Source organism: Ascaphus truei, chromosome 4 (genome assembly GCF_040206685.1).
Source record: "Ascaphus truei isolate aAscTru1 chromosome 4, aAscTru1.hap1, whole genome shotgun sequence".
Taxonomy (NCBI): domain Eukaryota; kingdom Metazoa; phylum Chordata; class Amphibia; order Anura; family Ascaphidae; genus Ascaphus; species Ascaphus truei.
Window position 1 is genome coordinate 296,824,253 of NC_134486.1, and position 22,247 is coordinate 296,846,499.

Sequence of the window (22,247 nt, forward strand, 5' to 3'; positions counted from 1 at the left end):
CCATAATGGGGTGATTTCAGTAACAGTGTCCGGTAGTACACCAAATTAGTTAGCTATAGGAACCGGAGCACTAATAATATAACAAGGTTCTCCCTATTGGAGGAGCCTATGTGTCTATTACCACCATAATATGTGTGTGATGAATATATGATCAGTGCTGTTTTAACAATGAAACTGTATATCATGCATATTAATGTGATATCATGTGAAATTTTATTTTGTTGTTCAGGTTACATCAGAGATGGTACCCAAAAATTTAGAACCCCAAGCGGGGCCGTTGGTATTTCCACCAGAGGGAGAGTGTAGCATGGTATCCCCTGGCTACTATCTACCCAATGGGCTGGCAGTAAACCCTGGTGTTCACACTTTTGCCAGTAGTTATATATAATAAGAGTAATTATAAACCCATTCCTGTTTTGCAAAATACCTCCTGCCTGGTGTGTGATCTAATTGGAGGGAGAGATCGCCTCCAGGGCCGCCAACAGGGGGGGACAAAGGGCATTGGCGTCCCGGGCCCCGTGGGTCAGGGGGGCCCGTCCGTCCGGGCCCCCTGCGCAGTCGGGCACCAGTTATTTAAATAATTTAAAAAAAAAAGTTTTTAAAAAAATGGCGGTGATTTCCCTGCGATGCCGGCACGCATGCGCAGGGCAAGCAGGGCCCACTCTCCCCCCCCCACTCCCAACATGGGATGGAGGGGGAAGTAGCAGCTCCTCTTCTGCGGCCCGCTCCCCTCGCTCCCAACGTGGGACGTAGGGGGACGTACCTGCTCCTCCTGCGGCCTGCTTCCCCCTCCCCCCCCCCACGGCCAGCTTCCCGCACGCCCCCCGAGTCCACCTCCCACGCGCCCCCCGAGCCCACCTCACGTGCCCCCCCTGAGCCCACCTCCCGTGCACCCCCCGAGTCCCCCTTCCGTGCCCCCCTGAGCCCACCTCCCGCGCCCCCTCCCCCAGCCCACCTCCCGTCCCGGGCAGCTACCGCAGGGATATCGGGGGCAGGAGGGGAAAGCGTCCGGCGGCAACCTGCACCCACCCGATCAAGGTAAGTCACTGTCACCCACTGCTCTGTCACTCACTGACTGTCACTGTCACCCACTGTCACTGTCACCCACTGTCATTGTCATCCACTGTCACTGTCACCCACCCAGTCACTTACTGTCACCCACCCAGTCACTGACTGTCATCCACCCAGTCACTGACTGTCACCCACCCAGTCACTGTCTCCCACCCACCCAGTCACTGTCACCCAGTCACTCTCTCCCACCCAGTCACTGTCACCCAGTCATGTGTCCCCCACCCACCCAGTCATGTGTCACCCACCCAGTCATCCACCCATCCATCCACCCACTCACTCACTCACCCACCCAGGAAGGCAGTCACATGTCTTTTGTTGAAAATATTAGGGGAGGGAGTGGTTCAGTGAGTAAAAGACACTGAGTGGCACTGAGAGTTTGATGCAGGGGAGCCTGGTTCAATTCCCGGTGCCGGCTCCTTGTGACCTTGGGCAAGTCACTTTATCTCCCTGTGCCTCAGGCACCAAATACATAGATTGTAAGCTCCACGGGGCAGGGACCTGTGCCTGCAAAATGTCTCTGTAAAGCGCTACGTATAACTAGCAGCGCTATTCAAAAACATGCTATTATTATTATTATTATTAAATACAAAAATAAACAGATTGCATTGTAATGTTTTTTTCTGTATCACAATAAGAAAACAGTTAAGTAAAAGTTGCGCTAAAAGAGATTTGTTCGTGGTAGGTGTGCTATGGGTTCGGGGGGGGGTGCGCTATGGGTTCGGGGGGAGTGGGGGGTGCGCTATGGGTTCGAGGGTCTGCTCCTTTCATTTGTCTTGGGCCCCATGATTTCTGTTGGATGGCCCTGATCTCCTCCATATCCCTGGAGCCTACAGCAGATGGAGGCGCTGCACTGCTAAGTATTACGTCGGGTATGGTTCCTAGAAGCCTGTCCCAAAGTTACCACGGGTGACTCAGCCCTCTTGTTAACAGCAGGTATGCACCACAAACACCCAGTAATGGCCCCGATATGCGATTGGGACACACACATACACACCGTTTTATATAAACCCCAGAGTAGGCTCCAGCACACTTAAGATAGATAGACAAACATAAAGAGTCTCTGAATAAGCCACAAATGTAATCACGTAAACAGCAAATTAATATACAAAATTGGAAATGCTAACTGACTACTAATGCAAAGTATACAGCTCTAATTATCACACAAATAGGGGGAAACAAGATATAAAGGGGAAGGGAAGTGTGGGGTACAAATGAGGGTATGGAGAGAGGACAACAGCACAACATATAAAGACAATGGGGTAGGATAAGAGGGGCAACTTTTCAGGGTAGACACCCTTTCTTCTGGCCCGTTCCCTTGGGTCCAAAGAGACCTCAAGGTACTTCCCTTAATCCTTGTCCCCCCTGTGTGAGACACAAATGCAAGCATAGCAAAAAAGTCACAGTGAAATGCAAGCAACAGCAAGCAAAGCAGAAATCACTGAGTAATGCGATCATGTAATCCAGCCGTGAACAGCCATCGGCAGTAAAGATAAGTAAATAGGGTTAAAGCAAACCGTCCTTAATCTTATTGTTCACAGGATACTGTATGTGCAATCTTCCTTTCTCTCACTGGAGCTGCGGTGGACTGAACATCACACATGGCATTACTTTTGTAATCACTTCCTGAATGACGTCACGTGTCACGTGACGTCCCGCCCATCAAGTCCACGAAGAACCTATATATATATATATATATATATATATGTGAAACAAGGCAGCAGGCACTCTGTAAACAATGAAACACTGATGCTTATCCCATGCGCACATCCCTGTATACAGCAGATATTACCAGATTTTGATCCGGATAGAAGAGACAGCACACAGCCAAGTTGAAATGTCAATATATTGAGGTAACAAAACCAAGGCACTACATCCGACGTTTCGGTCAGCTACATGTGACCTTCCTAAGGGATGAAATCACCCAAGTGTGAAGAAACGCGTAGGGATACTAGTTTTTACTAGTGATGGTCACTGTACCAGACCTGTTCTATATCTGGGACTTTCAATCAGACTCTGGGACTCTGCAACGCTGCCTTGCGCCGATGCGCTGTTTGTTGGGACTTTGGGACACCACCTTATGGTGATACATCAGTGATTTGGTCCCCTTGGTCCTACCTTCTCCCTTCCTCCTATCCGGAACCATTGTTCACCGCAGTTTGTTTCCGGCTGAGAGTAAGAGTGGCTGCACATCCCCTGAGTTCCTGCTGGACGGTAGCTCAGAGGTGTCATACAACTTGTGGGAGCAGGACGTGTGAGCGGAGCAGCAGTTTCCAGCGTCTGGCGAATGAGTATTACTCATTACATGCTTTAATATTTTCTATGTTTGTGAGTGCGCATTTGTTGGAGTTTTATGGAACATTACATTTTGTATCTTAATATAATACACTAGGATCGGGTGCTTTCTTCTCTTTTTATCTTCTAGATCCAGTGGGAGTTCGTTGTTCCTTTCTGAAAGCTGCCTACAGTACATCCATACAGAGGGCTACTACCCTTCCATCTTTATAGGACATTGCCATCCAAGGGTTTTGTGGACTCTGATTCACCTCATCCATTGTGGTTTTATTATCATTTTTATATTTTCCTACACTCCCCCAAGCACACTTATTTTATTGATTATATGTTTTTTTTTTTTTTTTTTTTATACATGCATGTTTATATGTTATATTTGAACAGTCATTGGTAATACTAGTTTATGTTATTTATTTAGTTTTATTTATTTTAGATTTTTATTTCTGGTATAGTGCTAGAGCATCATTTTTTGATATATATTAGGTTTCATCATTATATATATATTTTATATCCATTTATTCCTGTACTCTATATATATTTTATACATTGATTATACAGTTAGTGGGTAATATATTGCAGACACTTATTGGCGCAGTCTTTTTTGTATATATATATATATATATATATATGTGTGTATGTATGTATGTATGTACAGTAGCACTGTTTCACCCCTCCCCTCTGGGAGATTACACAGCCTATGCTACCTAGTGTATGGTGAGTTACCTGTTATGGTTAGGAGAGCTGAGCTTATCTGCGGTATTGTGGAGATCAGGACAGGCTTAGGTTCTTCCTATGGTTCTTCTCATGGTGCTTAGCGCCTCCAGCAGCAGTGGGCTCCATGATGTTCGGAGGTCAGCCCCCACTATTGCACTCTTTTCCCCTCACCCCAAGGACTGATACTCAGACTGAGTTACATTAGAAAAGGATCTTTATTTAGGCTGGCACTCACTGCAGTTCTTCATCACAGTGGTGCATGGTCTCGGAGGTCCCACACCTTGGGATGGTGAAGGCCCTGATCTTACAGGCCTTTGTGGCTGAATCTGATGTTCCCCAAACCAAAGGCTGGGAGTGAGCATGCTCATCCTGCCATAGGAGGGACTCACAGCTCTCTGCTTCCTCTCTCTTCAAGACCTCAAGCAGGACTCTCTCTAACTTGGTCACACCTCCTAGGAGACTCAAGAAGGGCAGGCTCATGGTCTATACCTATCCCTGATATGCTTACACAGGCCATGAGTCACCACCTTCTATCACTCATAAGAGGGGCATAAGGGGGGTCAAGAGCCTATAGATCTAACTATTACTGCCTGCAGCTAACAGGACTTACATAACAGGGATAGCCATGGGAAAGAAAGGCATAATGGGACATACCCTGTTACATATATATATATATATATATATATATATATATATATATATATATATATATATATATATATACACACACATACAGTATGCATACATATATATACGTTATTGATTTGTTTGTTGAATGTCTGTGTTGTCACACATGCAGTATGCCCTTGTCAGAGATAAGTTAGGAGATGGTGGGTATGGTTATTTGTGCCTAAAAGGTAGCAATATTGCCTTTAGTATAGCTAGATGGATAGGGCTCCGCCCTTTCCTTATGGCAGATGTATATGCAAAACCTTTATTGCCAGTGGCATTAATAATGATTTTATTTTGTGAAGTTTATAATAAATCCGTGGCCATTCTTTGAGAGCTTTTCAGGAGATCATCATCCTGACCTTATGCTTTGGAAAGTCAAGAAAATTAGTGATACCCTTTGTAATCATTATACACTCAGACATTTCTTGAGGACAGATAAGCAATTATTATTTAGTAAAGTGGAAGTACCACAACTGCATATTCAGTATTTTCCTTTTTAATACAGGTAACAGCTGCTGCTTAATCACGGCGATGACTAATCCTGTGTTAAGTGATCCAAATCTGTACAACTATAAAGGATTCTGTTTCCCAAATCAGCTGGTTAAACAAGAATACGTTGATTCATTGCAGGAGTTTGAAATTAAGGACAGTGATGTATTCTTGGTTGCATATCCAAAATCAGGTGCGTTTCTTACTCCTTATACAGAATTCAAGACGTCAATATGTTACTGCTATATTAAATGTACAATGCCCTCACTGGACATAAAGAAATGTCTCAGGGCACTACAGTATGCACTAAGCAGTGATAACTGGTTTTAAGTGAGATAAATGTTTTTTTAAGACTGATAATGCCTGCTGCGTGATTCACTAAGCAGTGATAACAGTGCTTTATTGGTCTTAAAAGGCATTTTTTCACCCCCCAGAAAATGTGAAAAAAACCTGTTCGATCAGGCAAAAACTGCAAACGCACCGTTTTTTTGCCAGTCTGCGCGATTCACTAAGCAGTGATAAGGGAATCGTACTTTAAAAGCACGACAGATTTTTGCACCAGCTAAAGGCTGGCGCAAAATAAATGGAGTCATGAATTAAAGCAGGGGGGCGCAAACTTTTTTCCCTGCGCCCCCCTGCCGGCTGTCCCCTCACTCCCGCGCCCCCCCCATCCCCAACTTACCCTCGCTCCGGCGTAATGACGTCACGTTGCCATAGCAACGTGACGTCACATGACCTCGCAGCGTCATTTTGACGCCGCGTTGCCATGGCGACGCCGGGAGGAAGCCGCCGGAGCCACGGGTAAGTATGGTTTACAGAGGCCCTGCAGCTCCCCCGGCACTTAATTTAAGTGCCTTCGGGAAGCGCGCGGGGCCTCGGTAAACCCCGCGCCCCCCGTCGGCAGTCTCGCGCCCCCCTGGGGGTCGCGCCCCACAGTTTGCGCACCGCTGAATTAAAGCATTGTTTACCTTTTTTTCACCTCACAATTAATACAAGAGGCAGGCGGGTCCCCGCTGGCCTGCGATACCAATCGTGTGCCCAAAAAAACATAACAGGCAATACTTTGAAATAAATACACCCCCCCCCCCCCCAGACCCCTAATACATATAGTACATAAATGGTCAAAATTACTATTATCCAGATATGGATAATAGTGCAATTGTCCATGCAAAATAAAACATTAACAAGCAAAAAGAAAATAAATAAAACTTGCACTCAACCCTGCCAGGCTGCCACGATGAAGGCCGTCCTCATCCTCATCACCGTCCGTTACCACAAATAATGCAGTACAATAACAAATACAATCTTCTTTTTCCTCCTCTTCCTCCCGTCAAATGAGGCTGCACAGGCTTTTATAGACCTGTGATGTCACATTTGAGTGCAAATGGTTCACATACCTCTGATTGGCTGTGAAAACCACGTGTCTTTTATTTTTTTGGTGATGTCAAGTAAAGGGAGTGAAGCCAGCCAATCAGAATGGCTCTGCTTCCTTTCCCTTTAATATGACGTCACCAAAAGCAACATTGCTGCCGTCACATGGTACTTCAGCCAATCAGATTGGGAGACGTATCCCCAATCTTGTTATAGAAGACCATGTAACAAACTAATTTTGGGGAAAGGATGTGACGTCAGCCAAAGGGAGTCACATGGTCTACTACAACCAATCAGATTGGGGATATACATCTCCCAATTGGATTGACAGAAGTACCATGTGACGGCAGCCATGTTGCTTTTGGTGATATCATGTTAAAGGAAGCACAACCATTCTGATTGGCTGGCTTCACTCCCTTTACATGACGTCACCAAAAAAAAAAAAGACACATGGTTTTAACAGCCAATTAGAGTCGTGTGAACAATTTGCACTCAAATGTGACGTCAAAGGCCTATAAAAGCCTGTGCAGCCTCATTTGCCGGCAAGAAGCCAAGGAGGGAGGACCTCCTCCACCAATAGGATTATAATGCATTACAGATGAAGATGAAGATACAGCTACAGATGAAGAAGAACAAGAAGATAGAAGACCCCAAAAGGGATTACAATTAACAGATGAAGATAAAGAAAGAAGAAAAGGACTTTGGATTTTACCTGTGGCCTGTTGCTCATTGGGATCGTGGATTGTTTCAAGAGCTTCCGGAGACCCCTGGAATCGGAGGGTGAAGACATATTAAGGTAAGAAAAAATATCGAATGTATGTTATTTTCAGTGTTCGACAAACCTATACATTTGCACGCTCCGGGCGAGTGGATTTAACATCGTGGCGAGCTATTATTGGCCCAAGCAGCACACGTGTGGTACTAGGTGGCGAGTACTCCACCACAATGGATTTGAAATGAAAAAACCGAGATGCAATAGAAATGCAGACTTTCAGCTTTAATTCAAGAGGTTGATCAAAAATATCATATGAAACGTTTAGGAATTGCAACCATTTTCATACACAGCCCCCTTATTTCAGGGGTAATTCAAATGTAATTGGACAAATTAACACAATCATAAATAAATGTTCATTTTTAATACTTTGTCGAGAATCATTTGCAGGCAATGACTGCTTGAAGTCTGGAACGCATGGACATCACCAAACGCTGGGTTTCCTCCTTTGTCATGCTTTGCCAGTCATTTACTGCAGCTGTCTTCAGTTGTTGTTTGTTCGTGGGTCTTTCTGCCTTAAGTTTTGTGTTCAGCAAGTGAAATGCATGCTCGATCGGGTTTAGATCAGGTGATTGACTCGGCCATTGCAGAATATTCCACTTCTTTGCCTTAAAAAACTCCTGGGTTGCTTTCGCAGTATGTTTTGGGTCATTGTCCATCTGTAAAGTGAAGGGCCGTCCAATCAACTTTGCTGAATTTGGCTGAATCTGAGCAGACAATATATACCATACACTTCAGAATTCATCCGGCTGCTTCTGTCTTCTGTCACATCATCAATAAACACTAGTGACCCAGTGCCATTGTAAGCCATGCATGCCCATACCATCACACTGCCTCCACCGTGTTTTACAGACTATGTGGTATGTTTCGGATCATGAGCCGTTCCAAGCCTTCTCCATACTTTTTTCTTCCCATTATTCTGGTACAGGTTGATCTTAGCTTCATCTGTCCAAAGAATGCTGTTCCAGAACTGGCTGGCTTTTTTAGATATTGTTTGGCAAAGGCTAATCTGGCCTTTCTATTCTTGAGGCTTATGAATGGTTTGCACCTTGTGGTGAACCCTCTGTATTTCCTCTTGTGAAGTCTTCTTTTTATGGTAGACTTGGATAATGATTTGCCTACCTCCTGGAGAGTGTTCTTCACTTGGCTGGATGTTGTGAAGGGGTTTTTCTTTACCACGGAAAGGATCCTACGATCATCCACCACTGTTGTCTTCCGTGGACGTCCAGGCCTTTTTGTGTTGCAGAGCTAACCAGTGCGTTCTTTTTTTCTCCGAATGTACCACACTGTTGATTTGGCCACTCCTACTCCTACTTTGTTTCTGCTATCTCGCTGATGGATTTTCTTTTTTTTTTGCAGCCTAAGGATGCCCTGTCACACTTGCATTGAGAGCTCTTTTGACTGCATGTTGTGGGTTCATAGCAACAGCTTCCAAATGCAAATGCCACACCTGGAATCAACTCCAGACCCTTTACCTGCTTAATTGATGATGAAATAACGAAGGAATAGCCCACACCTGTCCATGAAACAGCTTTTGAGTCAATTGTCCAATTACTTTTGGTCCCTTGAAAAAGAGGGAACTACATATTAAAGATATGTAATTCCTAAACCCTTCCTCCAAATTTAGATGTCAATACCCTCAAATTAAAGCTGATAGACTTTACTTTAAGACCATATTCATTATTTAACTGTAACTTGAATTTATTTTGGTACACCGCCGAAATAACAAAACTTGAATCAGTGTCCAATTATTTCCGGACCTAACTGTATTTTTTTTGAATTGCCCATTGATTGCAAATCCATATGACCCTTTAGTGCTATACAATACATACATACATACATTGACAAGCAATGGTTATTTTGGCAAATGCTTGCTTTTATGTATTCTAAATGAATTTTGATACTTTGATATTTCTTTTTAATGGCATTTATTTTGTGTTTTGATTTTGTCTGATGGCATTTTTGGTGGTGTTTTCAATGGATTATTTCAGGGGCCTTTTTGGTTTTTGCTTTTTAATATTATTAAATTATTAGATTATTTTTGCTATTTTTAATTTCAATGATGGTGTTTATTTGGAGCTTTATTTTATTTCATGATGGTTTTATTTTGGTGTTTTAATTGTTAATTGGGTTTTTTATTTGGTATTCGATTAATAGATTGCTGCTAATTTTGCGGTGTTTACTTATTTATTCTTGTTTATTTGGTGCTTGTTTTGATTACAGTGGCTATTGTTTGTAATAGTTAATTTTTAGATTGACCATTGACTGGCATAATGTGAAATCATGCCCAAATTATATGGGCAGGATGTGCCCACTGTGTCATCAAATGTTTTATTAGCGTGTGTTATGTGTTCAGTTGGAAATGTAATGTGTTTTATTTTGGGCCTGTTTTTTGTTTAACTCACCATTTATTGCTATAATGGTAAATCATGCCCATATTATATGGTTTAAAACCAGAGACAGAACATGAAACACAGACAGAGCTCAGTGCACATCCAGTGAAACCTATACACGGTACAGTGCCTAAATATATATGTATAGATATCTATTAAATAAAATGGTCTTTTAGTTTAACATTTTGGCCAAAGTGTTGTAAGCCCCTGAGCCACTACACGGCAGACCACATCTCTAGGGTCCCTAACACTAATATAATTTTTTAATAACCTGTGCATTACCAGGAAGAATGATTTATAATAAATCTGTTAAAATTAGTTGCATAATTCTAAGTCTGATTGAAGCTTTTATTAACCTGTACATTACCAGGAAAAGCACTCTGTATTAGATTTGTCACAACCATACTGCAAGCAAGCAAGTTCCCCTGAGAGTGGGAGATGCTATGGAGTGAGCTTTTAACCATTTACATGTGGGAGGAGTGAGCTTCAACAAGATAGGAAGAGCCACCCTCCAATCAGCTAAGACCAGCTGAACAAGAATTGTAAAACATACAGGATACCTGCAAGCTCATATTGAACCCCCAAAATTACCACAACATATTATATGGGCATGATGTACCCTCTGTACCAATGAATGAGTGGAGAATGTTGGTAGTTGCTTGGGGAGGGTGGTTATGCCTTGGTGACAGGGGTTAACCCCTTAATTACTATAGAGGTTACTAACCGCTAAGGTGATTGAGGGGTTAGGGGACATTAGATTGTATTTGTTATTGTACTGCATTGTTTGTGGCAACGGAGGACATGGACGGTGATGAGGATGAGGACGGCCTTCATCGTGGCAGCCTGGCAGGGGTGAGTGCAAGTTTTATTTTTTTTCTTTCTGCTTATTAATGTTTAATTTTTAATGGACAAATGCACTATTATCCATATCTGGATTATAGTAATTTTGACCATTCATGTACTGTATGTGTTAGGGGGCAGGGTGGGGGGTGTATTTATTTCAAAGGATTGGCTGTTATGTTTTTTTGGGCACATGATTCGTACCACAGGCCAGCGGGACCCCCGAAACCCACGGCGACCACCCAAGGGCCCCCAGACACCCACGGATCCACCTTGAGGCTCTCAGACACCCGTGGGGATGACCCGAGGACATCTGTCAGACTCTTGTATTAATGGTGTGCTTGAAAAAACATTAACAATGCTTTAATTCATATCTCCATCTCTTTTGGGCCAGCCTTTAGGTTGTGCAAACATCTGGCATGCTTTTCAAGTATGATTCACTTATCACTGCTTAGTGAATCGTGCTGACTTGCACATTTGCCATTTTTTGACTGATCGGACAAGTTTTTTTCCGAGTTTTTTTTTTGGTGAAAAAATGCCTTATAAGGCCGATAATGCATCCTTATCACTGCTTAGTGAATCGCGCAGCAGGCAGTATCGGTCTTAAAAGCCATTTATCTCACTTAAAAGCAGTTACCACTGCTTAGTGCATAGCCCTCTACGTCTCTATTCCATGTGACCTGGTCCCAGACCACAGGGCACTGCGTGGCCGTCCGGTCACCGGTGCAGAAATACACTAAAGGGGAAGGGTCCATATCTGGGGCCTTCCTTATAACACTCAACTGGCTGTGACTCAAGGCCTAGCTGGGGCCTAAGGTAGCAAACTTTGGCCTAGTCCAGGGGCAGTGCTCCATGGACACTCACTACCTGCTCTCTTGCCGCCCTCCATCAGACTGACTTTGCGCGATCCCTGCAGCGGAGGATATCCTGTCTCTCCTTCTTCGCAGTCTCTAATTGGTTGGCTGGTCCCACGTGATTCCCTCCCCCCAGAGGATCCTGGAAGTTGCATCTTGCAGAGCTGGTTTAAGATGTACGCCGCACTCTGCCCACTGCGCATGCGCGCCTGCCATTCTGCGCATGCACGACTCCCAAAACGGCTGCCCACCGCCCTACAATACAGCGCGGAGCTCTGGCGCCATAAAATAGCAGTTCCCCCTCACTGGAGGTAGCTGGTGGTGGGAAGTAGGCAGAGGATTATTGAAGAAAACATGTATAATACTGCTGTATGGACAGATATAAACAACGTTTTGCACACTTTTAGACACATTACCTTCACAGACCTATTTGTAGATTAAGTTAAAGTGAGAAATGAGAACGATCCTATCTTTAAAGAAAGCATGACATTCAAAAAAAGCAGTGAGCGCGCTATAAACAATTCTATGATACTGTATCCATATATATTTAAAAAGCACATATTTACTTATTCACAGGTTCCACTTGGAGCCAGCAAATATTGAGCTTAATTTTCAATGAAGGACACCGCAATGGGACAGAAACTATTGCAACGACTGAAAGAGTGCCATGGCTGGAATATAATTTGAACAATGTAGATTACGTTGCCCTTCCCTCACCTCGCCTTTTTGCATCAAATTTAATTTATCATCTTCTTCCTAAGGATCTGAGAAGCAAGAAAGGAAAAGTAAGAAACACGCTGTTCCTCTGTACTGTATTCAAATGGCTAGAAAAACTAATTTGAAAGAGTATTTTCTTAATCTTTAGTGTTATTACTTATTAATTGTGAATCTTGACATTGCTAAAAGTTGATGCTTCCTTGGGTGAACACATACCTCTTTGATTAGAAAATATGAATTCATGGCACTACAGTATAAGGAAAATAGTCTTCATAAACTGGTATTCATTTTAGAGAATGTGGGGATCTGTCCTGCGCTTCCGTGTGCAGAGTGGCAGTCTGAAATTATATCAGACACTGGGGCAGCGCATGAGGGAGCTCCGCTTAGCCACAGAGTTGACCGGTGCAGGGGGCTGTTGGTAACTTACCTCACCTGCATCTCCGGTCTGGGGCCTGCTCACCTCGGCTGCTCCTGCGTGCCACCGTCAGAAGAATATCAGGAAACAATGGCGGATTCCGGCGCAACTGCGCATGTCTGACTCAGAGAGGCTGCTGGGATACTTCAAAAAACTTTATTCGTTGAACACACAAGGGCTAACACCGCATTCTCCCCCTCAACGCGTTTCACCCTTAGGAATAGACGAAGCCCTATTCCTAAGGGTGAAACGCGTTGAGGGGGAGAATGCGGTGTTAGCCCTTGTGTGTTCAACGAATAAAGTTTTTTGAAGTATCCCAGCAGCCTCTCTGAGTCAGACATGCGCAGTTGCGCCGGAATCCGCCATTGTTTCCTGGTATTCATTTTAAACTCACTGCTTCCAATGTGCCATTGATGCAGTAAACCAAAACAATTAGAATACACAAATTGATGGTTTAATTGTATACAACACATGTTTGTCCTCGCATGACTCATTGTACAGCGTATCTACAGATATCTCATAATGAACATTGAATATTTCCCCAATGATTACTAAGGGAATGTGTGAAATTCACATGGATTATTGTCATTCTGTTAGTAATCATGTAACAATAAGAAATATATATATATATATAATCAAAAAATAAATAGATGATACCGTTCTGTGGCTAACGAAATGCTTTTATTTGTGCGAGCTTTCGAGATACACTGATCTCTTCTTCCGGCGATGTTACAATGCATTGTACAATGCATTGTAACATCGCCGGAAGAAGAGATCAGTGTATCTCGAAAGCTCGCACAAATAAAAGCATTTCGTTAGCCACAGAACGGTATCATCTATTTATTTTTTGATTATTGAAGCTCGGCTAACACGGTACTGATACCTCTACATATATATATATATATATATATATATATATATATATATATATATATATATATATATCTACTATGTATTTCAGAAAGCACTGTATGTCTGCGTCCCAAGGGCCAATCGCATAGGACCTTGGGCCTGTCACTCCGGCTCAGGCCATGCCCGCCCCCGCACACCTCTCAATTGCCTGCGTCCAACACCAATGCCACACTGTCCCACCCCTCACTGACTCTCATTGGCCTGCGTCCAATGCCCGCCCTCGCACACCTCTCATTGGCCTGCGTCCAACACCAATGCCACACTGTCCCACCCCTCACTGAGCTAATACTTCCACACTGTCCCACCCCTCACTGAGCTTTGGGAACGCTTTGCATTTGCAGCACAACCTTCACTGCTCTGGGGCCACGCTTCACAGCTATCAAAACCCTCACCGTCTGCTACCACAGACTGCCCAATCAGGTACAGAATCAGCTACACAAAACACCTACACACAACGCACGATAACACCAAACACTGCACACACACACATTCACACACACCAAACACTGCAGACACTGCACACACACACATTCACACAACATTCACACAACACCAAACACTGCAGACACTGCACACACACACATTCACACAACATTCACACAACACCAAACACTGCAGACTGCCTCTTCAAAACACCACCCTCGCCCACCCCCAACTCCCCCCCCCCCCCCGGTCCACGCCACACATCTCCCTCCGCAACCGCACACCCTCTACAGGCCGCGGCCTACAGTCAAACACCATCGGCACCGATCACCCTCCCGCTACCTCACACACTGTACGGCCCGCGGACCGACCAGCACGCCACAGATCTCCCTCTCGCTACCGCACACCCTCTACGGCCCGCGGACCGGGACGCACGCCATAGATCTCCCTCCCGCTACCGCGCCCCTCCCATCTCCCGTTAAACAACATCGCCACCGGCTACCTACTCACTTCGGCAGTGGCCCGCACGGAGCTCTTCTGAACGCCAGCGCACGACACACATCTCCCTCCCGCTACCGCACACCCTCTACGGGCCGCGGACCGGGACACACGCCACAGATCTCCCTCCGCAACCGCAGACCCTCTACAGGCCGCGGCACCGATCGCCCTCTCGCTACCTCACACACTGTAGGGCCCGGGACCGCCCACCACGCCACACATCTCCCTCCCGCTACCGCACACCCTCTACGACCCGCGGACCGGGACGCACGCCACAGATCTCCCTCCGCAACCGCAGACCCTCTACAGGCCGCGGCCTACGTGTGGGGGGGGGACAGTGTGTGTGTGGGGGGGGGGGACAGTGTGTGTGTGGGGGAGGGGGGGACAGTCTGTGTGTGGGGGAGGACAGTGTGTGTGTGGGGGAGGGGGGACAGTCTGTGTGTGTGGGGGAGGGGGGACAGTGTGTGTGTGTGGGGGGGAGGGGGGGGGACAGTGTGTGTGTGTGTGTGTGTGTGTGTGTGGACGGGACAGTGTGTGGGGGAGGGGGGACAGTGTGTGTCGGGGGGGGAGACAGTGTGTGTGTGGGGGGGGGAGACAGTGTGTGTGGGGGGGGAGACAGTGTGTGTGGGGGGGAGACAGTGTGTGGGGGGGGGGAGACAGTGTGTGTGTGGGGGGGGGGGACAGTGTGACTCCCGGGCAACGCCGGGTCTCTCAGCTAGTATATATATATAAAACTGAAAGGTTGGTTGTGTGTGGGTTTGTGAGGTTGCTCATTGGTTGCGGTGGCTCACGTGGTTGGTGGTGGCTCACGCTGTGATTGGCCTGCGGGGTGGGGTTACGTCACAAACACAAATACACACGCCCTCACAGGCTCCTCACACTGCGTGAGAGCCACCGAGGCCCGCTGCCTCACACACTCCACCCGCCGCGCCTTTGAGCCGCTCCCCCAGCTCTCCCTTCCCCGGCGCTCTCCCTTCCCCGGCACTCTCCCTTCCCCGGCTCTCCCCCCCACAGACCGCTCACTCGTCTCTCCCTTCTCCCTCTCTCCCCCCAGAGCCCGCTTCTCCGCTCTCCCCTGGCTCTCGATTCCCTGGCTCCCCTCCCCCCGCTTTCTCCCCCTCTCCCTTCACCGGCTCCTACCTGCATCCTCCGGTGCCGCTTCCGGTATGGGGGCCAGAGGGGGGTGAGGTGCGTGAGCGGGGTGTGAAATGTGTGGGGGGGTAAGATGCGTGTTGGGGGGAAATGCGTGGGGGGGAGATGCAAGGGGTTTCCCCCAGAGCCCGCTCTCCCTTCCCCGGTTCCCCTCCCCAGGGCCCACTCACCCGGCTCTCCTTTCACTGCTTCCTCTCCCCAGAGCCCGGACCCCCCACCCAGAGGCTGCACCCTCCGCTCTCTCCGCCTCTCCCTTCCCCCGGCTCCTACCTGTAGCCTCTGTCGCCGCATCAGGTATGGGGGACAGAAGGGGGGGGTGGATGCAGGGGGGCAGACATGCAGCGGGGGGAAGAGATGCAGGGGGGGTGAGAGATAACCCACCCAGTCACTAACCCACCCACCCAGTCAAGTCACCCACCCACCCAGTCACTAAAATTCACTAAAGTCACTAACCCTACTCACTAACCCACTCTCCCACTCACCCACCCACTCACACACTCACTCACCCACCCACTCACTGAGCTCTGAATGGGGGGTGTATTGGAGATGTGAAGGGAGGGTGCGGCCACTGACTGAAGGGGGGGAAAACAGAGGTGAGAATGGGGGGGGTGGACCTGTGATAGGGGGGGTAATTGCACATGTCAACGCAGAGGGGGGGGACACAGCTGTGAAGGAGGGGCAGGATCTGTGAAGGGGGGGGGAAACAGACCTGTGAATGGGGGGGCGAACTGTGAACCAGGGGGTTCAACTGGCCTGTCAAGGGGGGGAAATTACTAATGTGAAGGGGGGGACACAGAGCTGTGAAGAGTGGGTGCGGAGCCTTGAACGGGGGGGGGGCAGGTTTGAATGCGGGAGGGCCGCATTCATGTGCATGGGGGGGCCCAGATTGCTGTCAACAGGGGCGAAAGGGGAAGGGTGGGGAAACAGGGGAGAGAGAGAGGGCAATGGGGAGAGAGAGGGGGAGCTGAGAGAGAGAGGGGGAGCTGAGATAGGGGGGGAGCGGAGCGAGAAAATTCTATCCCGGGCAACGCCGGGTATATCAGCTAATATATATATATATACAAAGAAAAAAGAAAAAAAAAAAAAAAGTAGCGCCAACAAGCAAATAATTCTAAATCAATTGATAATGATAAGGGTTAAAAAATTAGTGTATATACAAAAATTCAATAGATACTAAATGCAAATATATGGAAGGGAGCACATGTAGTGATTTGAAGGCCTTACTCTGATGCCAGAATTACCTGGATGATTTTGAGTGAACTGAGTGAACCGGAGGGATTGCGCTGTTCGTGAGATCAACTCCAGCCTGCTTTGGACTCTCTGCTATGTTTTGGACACGCCTTGGTGGTGATTATATATCACATATTGCATATATTTTACTTGTCTATTGTGAGTGTTTTTAATCCCCCCATCCACCCTTCCCCACATTAAATGTTACAGTGTTACACTATGGGGCGTGCACTCTCTGTTTTGTCTTTCTCATATATATATATATATATATATATATATATATATATATATATATATATATTAGTATAAAAGAGCAGATGGCACACAAATACAGATGTAAACAGGTGCTAGTCCCATAAGAACAGGTATAATGAAAGACTCCTTACCAGGCAGACCATGGAATCCAGGGAATCCAAGGGACACACAGCAAAGAAGAGACAGCACACTTGGTAGTAATGAAAAAGTGTATTTGAACAGCAGGCACATTCACTGACGTTTCGGTCCTAGGAACAGGATCTTTATCAAGGGAGTGCTGATAAAGGTCCTGTTCCTAGGACCAAAATGCCGGTGAATGTGCCTGCTGTTCAAATACACTTTTTCATTACTACCAAGTGTGCTGTCTCTTCTTTGCTGTGTGTCCCTTGGATTCCCTGGATTCCATGGTCTGCCTGGTAAGGAGTCTTTCATTTTATATATATATATATATATATATATATATATATATATATATATATATATATTTATATATATATATATATATATATATATATATATATATGAAAAAAAGGAAAGAGAAAAAACAGGTGCACACCTAGTGCATTACCATAATAAAATTGTATTAAAGGAACATAAAATCTTTCAAATGCCCACTCACAAAAGTACAGCAATCAATAGCATGTATGAGATAGGCTCTCATGAGCCAACAGCTCGAACATCAACGTCCGGCTCAGGTCAATGGCGTCGTCATGTGACCCTCCTTCGTGCAGCCAAAACCGGAAACGGAATACCTCGCATTCAGTGTTCAGCGAGAGAGGTCCCTCCGGGAAGCAGTGCCTTGGAAGTCCTCTGTATAATTGTTTAGGGCTGTAATGACACACACGAGAGCCAAATTCTGACCGCAAGTAGCAACAATGTTCGTGGGCAAATGGTGGCCGCAATCTAACAACGCCCTATGCGTTTCGACATCGATTTTCCCATGAAGAACTCATGTTGCCCACGAACATTGTTGCTACTTGCGGTCAGAATTTGGCTCTCGTGTGTGTCATTTTGTGTGTCATTTCAACTCTTTGAAAAAGCCCATGCTTGGGTGAAACGCGTTAGAGGCGCAGGGGATTGTCCCCCTCCTCTTGGTTTTTTAATCCATGTCCTAATAAAGAATTTTTAGCCCAGTCCAGCCATCTGCAATTTTTTCCTGCACAGTGGTGCCTGCTGATTCGCCCTCCCTCCTCCGGTAAGGGTGATTTTCCTGCCTGCATCTACCCACAGCAACGAGCACACTGATCCGGTAGCAGTCATGGACTGATGTGAGTACATCTCATTTATATCTGTGGGAGCTGCCCCAGGTCCAATTGATCACACGTTGCTAGATTCATTAAGGGGTCTAGGAGGGTCCCAGGACCTTTCCCTGACATCCCTTATTTTCCTAGCCAGATCTTGTTCCAACTAGGGGTTAATGCTAAAAGCCCCACACAGAATATCATCACAGATCCGGATGCAGCATTTATTTTCACAAGTGGGTCATATGCTTTGCAGCACTAGTAATTGAGGGTCTACCTCAATATCCAATTTTAATGCGGGGTTTGCAGCAATTGGCAAAGACCCAAGAGGAGATGGCAAAATCCTATAATGAGAGTTTACAACAGATGACAAAGTCACAAACTGAAAGTACTGCGGTGTTAGTACAGCAGATGGCACTGTCCCTACATCAGACGCTAAAAGAAGAGCAAAACGAGGCGCAACTTCGCCTACACCAGGAGCTCCGAGCGTTGGGAGAGAAAATTACCGCCCAGCCTAGAGTGGCCCCACAGGTCGCTCACCAGGTAAAAACGCACCTCATTCAGAAAATGACGATGGACGATGATGTTGAGGCGTACCTGTCAATCTTCGAGCGCACCGCAGTACGCGAAGGGTGGCCAGCTGAGGAGTGGGCGGGAATAATTGCTCCCTTCCTGGTGGGTGACTCACAACAAGCCTATTATGACTTAGAGCCCGAGCAAGCCAAAGACTATGACACCCTGAAGGCGGAGATTATGGCACGGCTTGGGGTCACCCTTGCGGTTCGGGCTCAACGGTTCCATTCCTGGCGTTATGATTTAGAGAAGACGCCCCGCTCTCAACTCTATAACCTTATACACTCTGCAAGGAAGTGGCTCCAGCCTGAGGTATGTTCCATCGCTGCAGTTGTCGAAAGAGTCGTTATTGACCGGTTCCTGAGAGGTCTCCCCCGCACCATCCAGAAGTGGGTGAGCCAGAGTGACCCCAAAGACGCCGAACAGTTGGTCGCTTTAGTCGAATGTTACTTGACTGCTGAAGAGATGTCCAAGAGCTCAAGTCCAGATGAGTGCGCCGGTTCTCGCTTCCTGCGCTCCAGGAGGTCCGATAAGACTGTTCAACTGAATAGGAATCCCCAAGGACTCACTGACTTGCGTAAAGGAGTAGGGAGTCCCACAGCACCTAGGAGGGACTCTGGTCTCGTTGTTCCCAGTAGAATGGAGACAAAACGCCGACCCAGTTTTGGAAGGTATATAGAGTGCTACAGATGCCATGAACTTGGACATGTGGCCACAGTTTGCCCTCGGAACACGGAACCAATGGAATGTAACTTTTCTGTGGGGCATTATGCGCGCTGGGTTTCTACGGTTCAGCACAGTTCTTGCAGTTCAGAAGAAGACGATGAGGACTCCTATGTGGTCCCGCGGAATGGACAACCTCCGTGTGCAACAGAAGCTGCAGGGAAAGGTTACCCCGTGGCATCAGAAAAGACCAGAGGTGGACTACAACACAGAGCGCTTGGCGCAATCGTCACAGGAGTGACTACTAGCCTTGGCATGACAAAGGCTACCGATACCGCCATAAGCAGAAATCCAAGTGAGCCAGACCAAAAGACTGTTGACTGGAAACGGTTCTATGAGGCGTCCCAACAAGACGTTCAACGCCTCATCGGCAAGCAAGAAGTTTCTCAGCGAGAGGTCGGCACGTTAAAAACAGAGCTGGGTAAACTAAAGCAACAAGTGCTACAGGAGCTACTGAGTACCCAGTGGGTCCCCGCTGAGCAACATGATGAGCTGAAGGCCACCCTGAGCCTTACCAGAGCATCACTGGAAGTGGAATACGAAAAAACTAAAAATGTCCAAACCTTAGAATCTGAAAAACTGAAGTTGGATAAAAGGCTTCTAGAGCTGAAGCAGATAACTGAACACACGTCCCAGCAAGGTAGAACAGGATAAAGATAATCCTCTTAGGTGCCTCAGAGCTGAATATGATAGTCACTGCCACTGAAGTTTACACGTGTGTGATATAAGAAGTTTCAGACAAGCAACTGGCCCAGCTCAGGGCACCAATTGTTGCATGTGTAACTCACGGTTTGTGGGGGAGCGATAGCGCAAGAGTCCGGTCGTCTACAGCCCAGGAGTAATCGTTGCACAGCCAACCCCGTTATGACTGGAAGTCAAGTGGGGCGGTCACCTGACCGGCGGTGTTCTCCCCGATGATCGGTAGAGGCTGTGAGGTAGGCTCCACGCCGGCTGAGCTCCTGGTGTATTCGATGAAGCCGCCGTCTCCGGCGTGTGGGCGGCGTTTTCGGAAGTGGTCAGCTGATTGGCGCGTCTCCCCTCCGTGTAAGGCAGCAACTCGGCGTGCAATCCTGCATAAGTAACAGGCACGGTCCTCCAGCAATAGCAGGAGATGAAGCGGAGCACAGCCAACGAACAAAGCGGAGTACAGCGTGGATTGTGACTTCAAAGGTTTATTAAACAAACATCTGATGGATCATCTGACGCGTTTCAGCCCTGGGGCCTTTGTTCGTTGGCTGTGCTCTGCTTCATCTCCCGCTATTCCTGGAGAACCGTACACATCCCAGCAACTCACAGCTATAAAGGAGGACAACCTCAAGCTGCAGAAAGAGCTGGAGAAGCAGAGAGCCTGCTCCATCACCAAAAATCAGTACTCACAGGAGAAAGAGGCATGGGAAACAGAAGCAGCAGCAATCCTAGCGACAAAAACTACAGAGATCCAAAATCTGAAGGATGCGCTGACACAAACCCAGAGCAAGCACCGGGAAGAGATGAAGGCCCTGAGAGGAATTGAATTGGCAGCTGCCTTGAGCCAGAAAAGAAGCATAGAAGGACAGCTTCAAGACTTGAGGAAGGACCTGGAGTTTGAGCGTGCTGGCCGCAAGAAGGCGGAGAAACAACGGCGTGACCTAGGCGAAGAGCTCGAAGCTCTGAAGACTGAGTGGGACACTACGCTGGACTCTATTATTGCTCGGCAGGAGGTCTAATAAAGAAAACCTTTAAGAGGAGGTGGATGTCAGACAGGTCTGACAAAGATGTTGGTGCACGGGATAGTGCACGGGCCGCTCACAGGACAGTGTTTCGCTGGGGGGAGGGATATGAGTTGCCGTCGCTGCCCTCTAGGGGCTAGAATGGGGCAGTTGTGGGACTTTACAGCTCTCATAGAGTTAATCATTCTGGACAGACCTGTTCAGCTGTGAGTTAATTAGCTAATTAGTCTAGCCTGTATAGTCAGGAAGTGATACAGTGATCCCCCCCCCCCATGCTGCCAGACACATTGTGGAGAGTTGTACAGAGAGGGTGAAAGACGCTGCCAGACCTGCTGCAGGTACACTGGGTAAAGAGTTTAGTTCTTCCACAACTAGTTAGGGACTAAGCAGTATTAGTCAGTACTCCTGGAAGGAGTTAGGTCTTTTTGTTTCTGTTTTGCGTTATGAGTTAACCCTGTACCTGCTTTATACCCTGTAAATAAACCCCTGCTTAGAAAATACAGTGTTTCCTGCCTTTGATCTGGACAAAAGATCCGACGCTGGGACTGAGACGTGAGACGTCACAATATATATATATATATATATATATATATATATATATATATTATATATATATATATATATCAGCAGTTTGACCTTGTTTAACTGATTGGTTTGTATCTCCAATACAGATAAAAGCAAAGTGAAATTATACATGTATTTGTATTACGGCAATAGAAGCGTGGGCAGCTAGGTTGGTCTTTCTTCCATGTAGTAACGTAACAAAGGAGGGACAAGTATGGAGTACAGTAAGTATTACGATACCTTTTATTGGACCATCAGATAGTTGATACAATACAAGCTGTCAAACTTACAAGATTCACAGCAACCAATGTAATTTCAAACATGTTTACTTCGTATCCTTCGGTGAATCCCAGCTAACAAATGAAATGCT

The 22,247-nt window shown here is 46.6% G+C and overlaps 1 protein-coding gene across 7 annotated transcripts in view; it reads left to right on the top strand.

The window, feature by feature from the left end:
* LOC142493542 (amine sulfotransferase-like) overlaps nucleotides 1–22,247 on the top strand; it is an 87,577-nt gene that overhangs the window by 47,627 nt on the left and 17,703 nt on the right. For 3 of the 7 annotated variants that reach the window (XM_075597722.1, XM_075597718.1, XM_075597720.1), the window contains 3 exons: nucleotides 3,494–3,627; nucleotides 5,252–5,428; nucleotides 12,042–12,250. In XM_075597722.1, the coding sequence (XP_075453837.1) occupies nucleotides 5,278–5,428; nucleotides 12,042–12,250 (360 nt within the window). In that variant the 5' untranslated portion in view covers nucleotides 3,494–3,627; nucleotides 5,252–5,277. The remainder of the gene's footprint in view (nucleotides 1–3,493; nucleotides 3,628–5,251; nucleotides 5,429–12,041; nucleotides 12,251–22,247) is intronic. The other 4 variants (XM_075597723.1, XM_075597725.1, XM_075597721.1 and 1 more) reach the window with 2 other exon arrangements.